This window comes from Aphelocoma coerulescens, chromosome 14 (assembly GCF_041296385.1).
Source record: "Aphelocoma coerulescens isolate FSJ_1873_10779 chromosome 14, UR_Acoe_1.0, whole genome shotgun sequence".
Lineage (NCBI taxonomy): Eukaryota > Metazoa > Chordata > Aves > Passeriformes > Corvidae > Aphelocoma > Aphelocoma coerulescens.
The window spans coordinates 837,306-851,528 of NC_091028.1; the positions used below are offsets into that span (position 1 = coordinate 837,306).

General features: G+C 41.4%; 1 protein-coding gene across 2 annotated transcripts in view; it reads left to right on the forward strand.

Moving 5' to 3' along the window:
- Positions 1-14,223, forward strand: part of IFT140 (intraflagellar transport 140) — a 114,757-nt gene that overhangs the window by 5,835 nt on the left and 94,699 nt on the right. For both annotated transcript variants that reach the window (XM_069030107.1, XM_069030108.1), the window contains exons 3-8: positions 726-947; positions 4,339-4,460; positions 5,118-5,260; positions 8,943-9,118; positions 12,445-12,536; positions 13,669-13,775. In XM_069030107.1, the coding sequence (XP_068886208.1) occupies positions 726-947; positions 4,339-4,460; positions 5,118-5,260; positions 8,943-9,118; positions 12,445-12,536; positions 13,669-13,775 (862 nt within the window). The remainder of the gene's footprint in view (positions 1-725; positions 948-4,338; positions 4,461-5,117; positions 5,261-8,942; positions 9,119-12,444; positions 12,537-13,668; positions 13,776-14,223) is intronic.

Sequence of the window (14,223 nt, forward strand, 5' to 3'; positions counted from 1 at the left end):
TATAAGTCTTGTTTGTGATGGTTACTGATTTGCTTTTTGCTTCTTACAGTGTGAGAATTTCAGGCTTATAAGTAAATGAACACATGCCGCTGCTGCTTTTTAACTCTTAAGTGAATAGAACATACTAAGAAATGGAAATTAAACAAATCATTCCACCACTTGGAAACTGAACTGATTTGTTGGACTCGGCTTGTTCCATTTGAGTTGGTTGCTTCCTCATACAGTTTCTGCCTGTAGACAGATACACAAGGCTCTCATGTAAAAGAGTATGCAAAAGAAGTAAGACTTTGGTTTTCAAAATTTTTGGGGAAGTAGCACTACAAGGTATCTAGCAGCAGACTTACTGAAACATGTAAGTCTGTTAATATGAGGTAGCCTATAAAATGTGTACTTTTCAAAGTGTATTCTGAAAAATTGTCATCCAAGTTTTACAGATGGAAAAATAAATAGAGAGGTTAAATGATTCACGTGAAATATTCTTGTGAACTGTGCCCAAGGGAGGATTTGCCTTTAAGAGTTGTTGAAGTATTAGATTATTCTGTGTCCTTTGTGATGTGCTTTATTCTTTTTCAATAGCTGGAATTTCTTTTTACCTTGAAATGTGCTCGAAGCCTTCTTATATCCTTTATATGGGAGAGAAAACTTGATATTGACTGGGCTGTGAATCTGAAGGTTTGGCTGCTGATTTTCCATTGGACTGAGTTCACACAGATTTCTGTTTACAGGGAGAACATGTGTCTGATTCCCATGTTGAGAGAAGCTTTCAGGTCACATTACTTGCCTGGCACCCTTCTAGACCCATTCTGGCATCAGGATGGGAGACAGGAGAAGTTCTGATACTGAACAAGCAAGACAAGGAGCAGCACACTGTACCCCCAAATCACAGCGCCAAAATCACAGTCCTGAGCTGGAGTACAAGTGGTACCTGCCTCGTGTCTGGGGATGGGGTGAGTAGCTGAAATGCCATGCATGTGTTTGATGTGGAACACAGTCTTCGAAGCTCTGTAATGGGAAAGGATCATGGAGTGGAGATCCATGGGGAAGGAAGAGTTGTGTGGGAGAGGAATTTCCTTTCATTAGGTACAAATTAAAACTGTTAGGGAGTAAAATCAAATCTTAGTGTTCTAAATTTTTCTACAATATTATTCTGCAATTAAAGAATTGCTGTTCTACAATTTTTCTTTAAATAAAAGTGTGTCTAATCTCAGTGAGTGCTGAGTGTTGATGAAGGTTTAAGCCTATTTAATGGGAGTAATTGAGGTATAGACATTTTGAATTCTTTTGTTCCTGTCCATGCACAACTTTTATGGCAAACTCAGGAATAAAGCCTAGATGTTGAGAGACAAATTCCAGTTACAATATATTCATCTATAGTGAGTGCAAAGCAGTGCTCACTTAAATACAGGAAACCCATGCAAATCTCTTTTTCTGGTTTTATTAATGACGTAAAATTGTATCAAAGTGATTGTATTGGGAAATGTGACACTATTTCTTGATGATCTGGTTGCCCTTTTATATAGTGAAGTGAGAAAGTAGCTATTGAATATTCAGGATTAAGTATTCGTAGAAGATTCTGACTTTGCCAGTTTTTGAGTCAGCAGATGAAGAAAAAAAAGGTGGTTTTTTCTGTATTTTCCCTGATACAAACTTGAGCTTGCCCAAGAATTTCAGTTCTGCTCTTACCTATATGTCAGAATTCTTATTCTATAAAAATCAGAGGAAAATATGATTTTAATTCGTTGTTTGTAAAGTTCTGCTGCATTTGACAGAAATGCAGAAATTCAAAATTGAGTAAAATTGAGTAAAAAAAGAATTTATCATCTTCTTTATTAGAAAAGAGAAAGTTCTGCCCAGGCAAAAGATGGACTCATCTCAGTGTAGCTGAAGCCTTAATCATGAGACAATACATTAATGTAGTCAGAGCTTACATTTATGAACAAAGTTCTTTTCAAATTGGTTTCAAACCAGTGTCACTATGGTATGGTCTGAGGTGCAGCATAGATATGCTTAATTTCTTCCATCTTTTCCAGTAGTTTATAAGTTTATTTTTAATATTTTCCCCATGAGGGTTTATATTTAGGAAACTTCCATTAGGTGAGTGCTGCCAGGATCATGCTCTGCTCCTGCTAGAGGAAAACCTTTAGAAACAAGATAAATATTTGGACCCGGATTTGGTTTCTGTTTTACCCAGAGGATGATTGGACACTGGAAAGGCTCCCCAGGGAATGGTCAGAGCTGCAAGGCTGCCAGAGCTCCAGGAGCCTTTGGACAATGCTCTCAGGCACAGGGTGGGATTGTTGGGGTGTCTGTGCAGGGCCAGGAGTTGGACTGGATGATCTGTGTGAGTCACTTCCATCTGAGCATATTCTATGATTCTGTCTTCACTAGGATTTCTGTCATCCTGCATCCTGAAATGCAAGAAAATTATTTGAAAATAGCTTCATAAAGTTGGAATAGGATGCTGTGAAAATCAGAAGTTCTTAATTTGTTTTAAGTAAAAATAACATGGATGATTTCCATGTTTTGATCACATAAAGGATCTAGGTGCTTTCTATAATGAAAGCCTATTTTTAGGGCAAGTAGCTTTCATACCAAGGAGCTAAAGCTTTGGGTTTTTAAAAATAATTAGGAAGGTACAGGATAGAATCAGAGAATATCTCCACTTGGAAAGTACATTTAGATAGATGATAAGGTCAATGTCCTGTGTAATTTAAAAATATCATTTGAAAACAGACCAGTTCTACATCTTTTCCAGTGACACTTAGGAGAGGTAGTGAGTCTTTTTTTATTTCCAATCTCATGTGTTCCAAACTAAGAATTGATTTTGCAAGTAGGTTATCAGGATACAGGCTGGAATATCTAGAACGAGGTGGAAGGAAGGTCAGCAGCTTTAGAAAGCTGCAGGCTTTTCCTCCAGCTTATAAGTGGTGCAGGTGGTTTTAGTCGGGATCCTTGGAAATTGGTGACATATAAAGCTGATGGAAGAGTGAGAGGAGGAACCAACAACTTCATGGGATCCTGTGATTTTCAGAGGTAATGAGCAAACATTTTACGAACTGTAAGTGTCCTCTTGGGACAGGAGTATAGCAGTGTCACAGTTGCACAGCTAAGTGGTGTTCTTTAAGCTGCAAGACATATTGCACTTAATAAACAGTTCTGGATGGTATAACTATTGCCATCTTACTGCTGAAAAGAAGTTAGAATGTTGAATCTTAGGGAAAAAAGAAGGAAATGTTACCTTGGAAGGCCTCGGCTGCATCTTGTGTGGTTTCTAGTTAGAACTGGGAAGAATAAGTGACCACTGCTACCAGTTTTTCACTTCTAGGAGAAGGACAAGACTTCACTGAAAACAATAAATAAAAAAAGAGCAAATTCTAATACCGCTTTATTGTTGTCTATCTTAGTGAAATAAAATGAGATTGAACTTGATATTGAAAATTGTTGCTGGGTTTTTTCATGTAGTGCTTACATGGAAGGTTCCCAAAAGCAATTTGGTTTCATAAGCATTAGCATAACAACAACAACAACAACAACAATAATCACCTTAGCATTCCAACTGTGGGGATGTAGTGTAAGTCAGTTTGTTGGAATTTGTCTCCATTCCTTCCAGTTACCAGGGGTTTGTTGCTCCTGAGCTGGCACTGCAGGGTGTGAGTTATGTCAGCACCTGTGCCAGGCTCGAGGGCTGGCCTGTGTTGACCACTGTTGAGTTAATTAGCTAACCAGACTTCCTTTCTTTAACATCTATGATTATTCTAGTTACTAGATTCTTTTTCTAAAAGCAAGTTCTTGAATGTCTGCTCTGAAAGAGGAGGGAAGCTCCAGAAATTCAGAAATTTTGCCCTTAGTCTTTCTGCATCCTGTGACTTCACGTGTCTGATCATATACTTGTGCTCATCTACATCAGTGTTATATGCACTTACTGAGGGATGCATATGCTCTACTGTCTTTTATTTCAATTGCTAAACAATAAGATATCAGACTACTTGCAAGAAAAAACATGGAAAGGACATTATCAAAACAAATATTTACATCTGCTACTTGCAGAAGAAAACCAAGACTGTTTCCTTAATTGCTCTGGCAGTGTAATCTAACAAAAAATGGGTAGGACCAATAAGCTTTTTTTAGATAATTTGATTTTAAGTAAGCAAATAATATAGTATTAAAGATAACTTTGATTCCCTGTGGCTTAGTTTTAAGTGGGAGTAATTATATGTGTCAACAAAAGGAAGGGTGTTGCTCTGTCAATAAAACATTTATTTTTATGTGCTATGAGTAGCTGGAGTCTGGATTCTCATCTGTATGCAAAGGGTAATGAATTAACTTGTCTTTTTCTAGCACGGTGTCTTGTTTCTGTGGAAAATGGACCATCGAGGCAGAGTCCAGGGTCCTGCCCTGGTTAAGCAGGAGTATGGGAAATGCTTGTGTCACTGTGTCTTTCGGCCACCCCCTCCGGGCGAGTGAGTATTGGCCCCGTCAGAGCTCTGCTAGACCAGGTCTTTGTCTTGTTCCACAGAAAGAAAGTCCTACCCACAGATGAACTATTTTTAAATATATAAAAAAATGTTTTTCTCCTAACTGCCCTTTATTTCCAAGCTCTTCTTCCACTCTGGTAGCTGGCTCTGTGTCCTGTGTGCAGCAACAGATCTTCCCCTTGTCCAGATCTTCTGTCTGTTGCTGTTGACTCTTCTGTCTTAGTTCTTCTAATTAGCAATATTGCTGATTGTGGAAAGCTGTAAACACACTGGAAACACAATTATATTGTTGTCAAAAACAATTACATTAAAAGTCAGTTCTTAAACATTGTTATTTCTTTCCCCTCCAATCAAGAAATAGGAAGCAGCTGTAATAAAAAAGAAGAGTTTTCCTTGTCTGGGCTTTTCTGTTTCACATCTCTGTAAAAATAGTGATGCATATGGAAAAGGTGAAACAATGCAAGTGAATACTAATATTAAAATTTTGTTTGATATCTTTTTGAGTTTGCCCTTTTTTCAATCAGTGTAGGAAATATTTTTATTCTCTTTATACAATATGCTTTATTAACTACTCCTCCATTCTTTGAGACTGAAACTACTCTATTATAAAAAGAATTGGGGATGAAGTATCTCTCTTTGCAGGGACTTTGTGCAACTGGCAAAAGCAGCTGTGAGTGGTGATGAGAAAGCCTTGGATATGTTTAACTGGAAGAAAGCTGGAGTGGGACCACATCTGAAAACAGCAGTCCAGGAAGGACTCTCCTTCTTTATCACTATGACAGATGGTAAGAGCAAAACCGCTTTTCCATTTGGCTGGGAAGTTGTTTCCTTAGAGCTTCAAAATAGCTCAGTGCATGATAGTCTTGTTTTCATATATCCTACATCTGGGGTATATTCATATATCCATCACATTCATATATTCAATGGCGTAGAGTGTTCATAGGAGTTGTAGAATGTTTAGTAAGAAATGAATAAAATTATTGAAATCTTACCATCTTCAGGGTGGTCTTGTTCACAAGGACACCAGAGGTGCTGGGTTAGTCAGGTTCCTGAAGAAGTGAGTATGAGAAAAGCAATCTAACACACAAGTATAGATAAAATCAGCTTTTGTGCAAAGCTTCAAAATAATGCATGTGTTTTGGGTTCTTTTTTCTATAAATAGGAAAATTCTGCTAAAACATACCTCTTAAAATAAATTCTTAATTTGCTTTTCACTTTTTTCTCATGCTTTGAAATGATGCTTCAGTCTTACAGAGCAAAAAAAGTCTGAGAATCTGTTTTGTTAGTTTTCTCTCTAATACTGTTTCTTCTCTGCATTTTCCTTTTCCTTGACTTTTACTCTTCCCTGTCTTTTCCTATCCCTTTAATCTTCTGGGTACTAGTTTGCTCTAAGCGAATTTTCTTCCCACCCCAGTTCTTCACATGATGCCGTCTCTGTAACTTGCTCTCTCTGAACTGGAGCCAGAATGTGTGTGAGAAGTTGCATAATGGGTTTTTCTGGCAGGTACTCCTCTTGATTCAAGGGTTAACTGCTCTGAAAACATTTCAGTTATGCTGGTTCTGCAGTTCAGTTATAATTTGACTTAGTGTTTTACCAAAACTGACACCCCTTGTTTACAGCAGTACGGCACCAGCACAGCTTGAAGGAGTGGCATGGGCCAGCTGTGTGGTTGGTTTGCAGAGCAGTAGACTATACCTTCTTTTGATGTGTGAATTACAAGCCTCTTTACTAGAAAGGAACCATTTAAATGGAAAATGGACACAGGGCGCTTCGTAAAGGTAAAAGGAGAGAAGCTCTGAGAAGCTGTGCCCGTTCCGTCCGCACCTTCAAAGCCACTGTTGTGGTGGTGCAGAGCCCCATCTAGGGACAGGCTCTGTGTCCTGCGGGTGCTGTCTTTGGTTTGGGCCTCCTTGTTAAACTTCTCAAATTTCAATCAAATGACACTGACTGTTCCTTGTGAGCAGCCTCATTGCTTAGGTTGGTTTGGGCATATGTATTTCAGACTCAGTTCTTTATCTAGTGATCTGCTGTAACTCCCAAATGTCCTGAGAAGGACTTGGGGCTGCTGGTGAGTGGGAGGTGGGCATGCCCCAGCTGTGTGCACTGGCACCCAGAAACCCTGCTGTGTGCTGGGCCTATCCCACAGTATGGGCAGCAGGGGAGGGAGGGAGGGATTCTGCCCCTCTGCCCCACTCAGGTGAGACCCCACCTGCAGAGCTGCCTCCACCTCTTGGGTTCTCAACACAGGAATGACATGGAATGAGTCCAGAGGAGGCCATGGAAATGCTCCAAGGGCTGGTGCCCCTCTGCTCTGGAGCCAGGCTGGGAGAGCTGGGGCTGTTCACCTGGAGAGGAGAAGGCTCCAGGTAGAGCTCAGAGCCCCTTGCAGGGCCTAAAGGGGCTCCAGGAGAGCTGGAGAGGGACTGGGGACAAGGGATGGAGGGACAAGACACAGGGAATGGCTTCCCCCTGCCAGCGGGCAGGGCTGGATGGGATATTGGGAAGGAATTGTTCCCTGGGAGGGTGGGGAGGCCCTGGCACAGGGTACCCAGAGAAGCTGTGTCTGCCCTATCCTGGAAGTGTCCAAGGCCTACCTGGACAGGGTTTGGAGTAACCTGGGATAGTGGAAGGTGTCCCTGCCCCGGCAAGAGGGTTAGAAAGAGATTAGTTTTAAATGTGCCTTCAAACCCAAACTGTTCTGTGATTTAACAAGATGAAGATATCTATGCAGTGTTTTATTTCAGGGAGAAAATAAAGCAATGGGGCAGGACTTGGATTTTTTTTTTTTATATAGCTGGAATGTAGGGGATGGTAATATATTTGCCAGAGTTTTGGAAATTTAAACATTCTTTTAAATCAGATCATATCTCTTGGGTACAACATTTTAGTGCAAATCCGTAATGTTCATTCTTACACGCTTGTGTTTTCTGCTTAAGCTTTTGGGGCAAGATGCTATTTAATTTCATAGGTTTTTTTGATTTGCTGTGGTGTAAAATGTCACCCTTCTATAATACCGTGATTTGCTAAGAAATTATGTGGCTTGAGATCTGTCAGATTTTGTTGACATTGGTTTGGGTGATTTTTGTAATACCACTTGCAAGCAACTGTACTGCTTGTAGGGGAGTTTCTCTGCCTAAAGCAGTGCATGCAATGGGCCAAGGCCACTGTATGAGGTTCAGTAAGGCAAAATGCCATGTGCTGCACTTGTGTGACAACAACCCCATGAAGTGCTCCAGGCTTGGATGAGAGTGGCTGGAAAGTGCGTGGCAGGAAAGGCTCCAGGGGTGCTGGTGACCGCAGCTGAACTTGAGCCCAGATGTGCCCAGGTGGGCAAGAAGGTCAATGGCACCTGGCTTGGATCAGCCATAGTGTGGCCACAGGCCCAGGGCAGTGACCATCTCCTGTGCTGGGCACTGCTGAGGCACCTCCAGTCCTGGGCCCCCCATGACAAGAAAGACCTTGAGGGGCTGGAGTGTGCCCAGAGAAGGGAATAGAGCTGGGGAAGGATCTGAAGCACAAGTCTGATAAGGAGCAGCTGAGGAGCAGCTAGGCTTGGAGCACAGGAGGCTCAGGGGGGACCTTCTAGCTCTGCACAACTCCCTGACAGGAGGGGGCAGCCAGAGGGGGTCGGGCTCTGCTCCCAGGGAATGAGGACAGGACGAGAGGAAACAGCCTCAGGTTGTGACAGAGGAGGCCAGACTGGACATCAGGAGGAATTTTGTCAGAGGAAAGGTTGTTGAACATTGGAATGGGCTGCCTAGGGCAGTGGTGGAGTCACCATCATAGGAAGTGTTCAAAAACTATTAGATGTGGCACTTCATGATATGGTTTAGTGGGTGTGGTGGTACTTGATCAAAGGTTGGACTTGATGATTTTGGAGGTCTTTTCCAACCTTAATGATTCTGTGATTCTATGATACATAGAGTAGTACAACTTAATGAAATGATAATGGCTTTTTAAATGTTGATATGTGCATTAGTTGCTGTTGTCAGTGTTCTTAGAAAAACACTGTCCCATTTGCCAGTGAAATTATGGATTCAATCTGAATCTGGTGTGTGGTGCAGTGTTTCCTAAACAGTGAAGAACTTCAGGTCCACATTTTTCTGCTGTAAAACTAAACTCTGCTGTAAATTGAACCAATTATTAGCTGCCATTCTTCTTTCACAGATTTTTTTCTAAGGCTGAAGATTTCAGAAGCTATCATTCATACAGAAAGTTTACTTGCAGTTTAAAATTATTTAAATTATTCCCCTTTGGATTTTCTAAATGGGGAAAAATACGCTTTGGTTTATTGCTCTGGTCAGCTATTGTAGTCTCTATCCTGAGGCAAACTAGAAAATGAAAGAGTCTTTGTTTTACCTTTTCAGCACTTGAGGAATGTTTTATTAAGGTAGAAAGCATCAACTTTGACTTTTGTAGCTAAAAGCTGTTGACTAAAATCTGCACCTTGTTTATTTGTGCTACAGGTTCTGTGCACTATGTGAATGAGAAAGGGAAGACAAGGCACGTATTGTCCACAGACAGTCTGGTTCGAAAGCTCCTGTTGCTAGAGGAAAGAGATGTTTTACTTGTAATAACAGAGAATCTGCAGTTGTCCTTACATGCAGTTTCTCCCAACGGAGAGGCAGAAGAGCTTATGAAGGTAAGAGTCATACTACAGGGTAAAGTTGCAATATTTATTCTTTATAAGTATTTCTTGGTTTTTTTTGATTATCACTATGTTGCTTTCAAATGAATCAACTCTCATTTTTGTTTCTCAGATAATACCTTGATGAAGAAGCAAAAATAGCTCATCTAAAAGTGGAATAGAGTGATGAGTTACTGAACTTGGAAAGATGGTTTTCATCTTATCTTCCTGTTTTTTCATAATTTTTTTTCATTTTGACTCTATCTTAATCCTTTTACACTTAATTTCAGTTTCTTAGTGAATTAGAGGAAAATTGGAAATTCCAGTTGTCCTGGTTGCAGAGGGGGGCGGAGCTTAGCAGTGTGTAGATGCAGCTAAGTTGTTACTCTATGCCACCTATATCATCACTGGTTTCGGGGAGAAAATGTGCACACCCCAGAAGTGGGAACCATTCTGCCTTGCTCTCTCTCATGGGAAGGTTGTCGGCATCAGCCCTGCGGATTCTGTCTTCCGCCTCTGCCATCCACCCTCTCCCATTTTCTCTGAGATGCAGCTGTGGGACATGGTGCTGAAAGGAAAGCAGCCGAACACAGAACTGACATGTGCTGAATGGCAGCACCAGCGGGGAGGCTCCCAGTCCAGCCAAAGGGAGCCCAGCCTAGCCCAGTCCAGCCAAGCCCATTCCAGCTAAGCCGAGCCAAGCCAAGCCAAAACAAGTGCAGCAGAATTGCAGGGAAGTGGCAGCAACCTGCAGGATCAACCGCCAGTATAGTGGAACAGTAGAATCAACAGGGCAGGCACTTGTGTGGAACTGAGCCCAGCAGAGCCGCAGTGCGACCCGTCTTGGATGACCCGGCTTTTGGGGGGTCTGTTTGCCATTGTTTTTTGTTGTCTTGGCCTGAGGGGGCAGGAGGAAGCCTCTTGCCATGCTGCCTTTGTTTGCGACGGCGTGCGGGAACCTGGGGAAGTCACATGGGTGCAACCTATGGAGAGTATCCACCATTTTGGTGTTGGTCTCAGCAGCTACATAAAACTAATTTTTTGTGGGTAAAACACCTTCTGTTTTAGGATATTTTTAAAAATTCATATTGCTGTTGTTACTGTGTGTTTCTTATTCCATTGCCTTTTGCTTTCAGTAAATTATCTCAGCCCATAGTCTCTGCTTGTGTCCCTCCCTTCCAGAAGGGGCAGGAGAAGGGCCATGGCTTATTTGGAGTTTAATTTTTGTCTAGTGTTAAACCACCACATTTAATTGGTGCCCAAGGTAAGGCTCAAGAGGCTTGAGATAACTTTGATCTAACCATTTGTGTTGTAGGTAGAGAACTCCCTGGTTCCAGTGTTGCTTGGTCTGTTCATGTGGGTGTGATACCTAACCCTGTATATACCCCCTCATATGCGCTCTTTATCCACCACGGTGATCTCTTTCAAAGCAGGGAGAAGGATCAAGATTTTTGTACTCTGTGATATCAGTTTATGACATGATTATATCAAAGGCAATGGAGGTCATTTGTGATGTGTATTCAGTGTTGTTCTGTCCTGGCCTTGCCTGTTACCTCTGAGGATTCGTTAATAATCATACTCAGCCTGTGGGGGAAAGGGGAAAGGATGATTTTTCCCAGCCTTTTATCCTCTTCTCCTCCTTCAGGTCTGTTACAACAGCTTTTGAGAATTTTGAATTCTCTTTGGATGTTAAGGGAAGCATGCCCTCATTGATGTGGCTGTGTCTCCTCTGTACAGTCTACACCATGTTAAGATTCAGGACAGAGATTTCTTGGGAAGTTGTCCAGAGACGTGTCCCAGGATGGACAGTCATTAGTGGTGTGGCATGTGGGAGAAAATGGCCAGATTTTGCAAGAGTATTCTACTCCTGGTTTGGAAGTTCACCCCTGAACAACTACAGGGCCCTGATAAAAATGGCAGGATGTTTGAAAGAAAATTGCTGTGGCAGTTGTGTGAAGTTATGAAATGTGCTGGACCCTGGCTACTATTTACTGCACACTGCTTGTTTATATACAGCACCCTCAGAGGGAGGAGGAGGAAAGCAGAGCAACAGGCACCATGGCCATTCAAACTGCAGCTGAACCACAAGAACAACCTGTGCTAGGAGCAGTTGCCCGTATTCAGAAGAAGAAATCCAAGACCAAATCAGTTCATGTAGTGAGTAATGAAGAGGAAGCAGAGCCCTCACAACAGGAGGAAGAGGCAGGGTCAGAGATAATCACCGGATCCCTATCCCTGAGTGAGCTGTGAGATGTGGAGAGATTTCAGCCTCCAGTCAGGTGAGGCCCCAGTGACCCAGCTGCTCTGATGCTGGGCTATCGTGGCCCATTATATGAAATTAGATGGTAGTGGCACTTTGCAACTGGGATCCATGTCCTGGGATGCAAGTATTGACCAGGGGATCGGGAAAAGACCAGAAATTCTCAGCCTTTGGACGCAACTCCTGTCAAATGTGAGGGAAAGGTTTCCTTGGAAAGAGGACCTTTTAGTGCACTGAGACAAATGGAACACCATGGAGCAAGGTATCTGGTACCTGAGAGAATTAGCTGTGATGGAGATAATATTTTCAAATAACAAGCAATTCCCTACTAATCCAGACGACATCCAGTGTATGCAAAACTTAGGGCAGAAATTCCTACAGAGTGTGCCGGTGTCATATGTCAACTCATTGGGAGTGATGCCATGGACGGAAGGAGAACAAAACATGGACAATTCGGTTACCCAACCCTAGATAAATGAAGAAACTATCTCCACCCTGCTGTGGGCCTGTGTCTCCTCAGTGGAAAGACTGACAGAGGGTCTCCAGAAATTAAAAGAGGAAATTAAAGAGGAAAAGCTCACACTCTGCCCTATGCTGTTACAAAATGCTGCTTGTGGGTAGACCCCAAACCTTCACTTTCCTAAGATTTTTTTTTTTCTTTTTGTCCAAGACAGAAAAAGACTGGACACTTGTGTATTACAGGAGTGTCCACTTCTTATTGATCATTACTTCTTATTGACTAGAAGTAAGATTTGGTATTTCACATTTTAAAGCAATCTTTATTAAATTCTAGGAGAAGATCTAGTGCAAGAGTAAAATACTGCTCCTTATCTACTTAACTAACCCATTACAAGGTTTCTTTTATTAAATTTATACATTGCAGTCTTGATGCATTTTGTGGTGATTCACTATCTGATTTGTCTGAATTCACTGTCTGAATATGTCTGTCTGAATTGACAGAAAGGTCTAGTTATTTTTATATTTTTACTTTTTAGCCAAATGATGCAGTTCAGATGCTTACTGTCCTTCAGCATGTTCCTCCCACCTTCTGTAAATTTATTTATTTGCTTATGGTTAACAGGTGAAGTTGAGTGGGAAGACTGGTCATTCTGCAGATGTGATTTTAATAGACCATAGCCTAGTTGTTACAGCACTAGGTGAGACAGTCATCAGGTAAGAATGAAAGTTGTTCTGGCTGCCCCTGAGAATGGCCAGCTAAAAGTTACGGTCTGCAATGAACTGAATATTTTGCTGAAATGTTGGTTGGGGTTTTTTTTTGCCAATAATGAAAAAATCCCAATATTTCCTAATTTTGTTTGTCAGAATAAGTAGAGAAATGAAATGGAAAATTGTTTTCTCAAGGACAGAAACTAATTTGGTATGGCATGCTTTCTTTCTAGATATTTTATTTTGTCAGGCAGTGCTACCCAAATCTGTTCCTTCCTTGAGTGCTGTTATTGATTTCTTCTGAAAATAAATCCATTTGGGGGTTTTGCATGAATACAGCCCCTTTGCTGTTCTTGCTAATGTTACTGTCTGATCCTTAGGATACTTACAGCATCAGCAACCAGAAAAAAAGTGCTTACTTTTCAGGACATTTCTGTTACTGTAATATAAGACAAGTATTTCAATTACTTCTGTCCCTAGGCCTTTATAGTATGTTGCTTTGCCATACTGTTATGTAACTGTGTTCTGTAGTTTTACCTTTTTGCAGTCTTTTCTTCCTTGTCTTTACTATGACCTGCTCTACTTGTTTCCTCTAACCTTTTGGGAGGCTGGGAGTGTTCCATTAATATCAGTAGCTCCCTTTATTTAACCTCTGTCTGCTACTATCAGACAGAATCTTCTGTTAATTTTGTGAGAATGCAATAAAGACCAAGTATCGAGAAGAAATAATTTCATGGCAATATTTAGCTCTAGGAAATAAACCTGGAATCCAAAGGACTACTGGCTAACCAAGGAATAGTCTTAAAATAGAGGAGGAAGCATAATTGGAGATGAAGAAAATTGCAACTAGCCCTCACCTTTTTCTTTTTTTCTTAAAGCTGTGCTTGCTTCTGACTTCTTTCTTCATAGGAGAATATCCCTAAACATGCTCCAGATTAAAAAGTCAAAGGAAAAGGAAGGAGGTTGTTAAGAAATTCACACTACAGAGACAGCTGCCGACAATTTAATTTTAAAAATTAAATTATCTAGGTATTGTGGAAATAGTAAATTAATGCCACGTACAGCATCCTATTGACTGTGTTTGGCAAGACACCTGGAAAGAAAAGCATTGTTAACACTCTTGTTTTGTGTGCCTTAGGTTCTGGGATTTGGATCGAGATGAGAACTATGTGCTCTCCCTAGATGTGCAATTTGGCTTTGAGGGGGGAGAATGTATTAACTGTGTGTCTTACTGCAGTGCTAAAGGTGAGAGATAACCTGGCAGCTGTGATCTCTGGTCCTAAGCCTTTCCAAACCTCAGCCTTTCATGCCCTATAATCATTTCAGTATGTTTGTCTTGTGACTGAGGATCTCAGTGGTAGTATGTGATGTAGAAGATTTTAGTTTGGATCAGAAATGTGCCTTTAAAGGTGCAGGGAGATCATTAGATATTCAACTACACTTGGGCTCACTGTGGAATTGTCTCATGGCACACGAGCTGGATTCCCTTTGACACAAATACCCCTGGAGTTCACCTAACGCACTGCAACGTGTTTTGGGCATTCAGTCCACAAGCCTGCACTACAGCTAATGTAAAATAGAACTTAGCAGCATGTATCATGTGGATCCCAGGTCCTTACAACAGATCCTTTCTACAGAGCTACTCCTGGTCACCACCTTGTTTGCCAGCATAGGCACAGCTGATGTCTGCTGG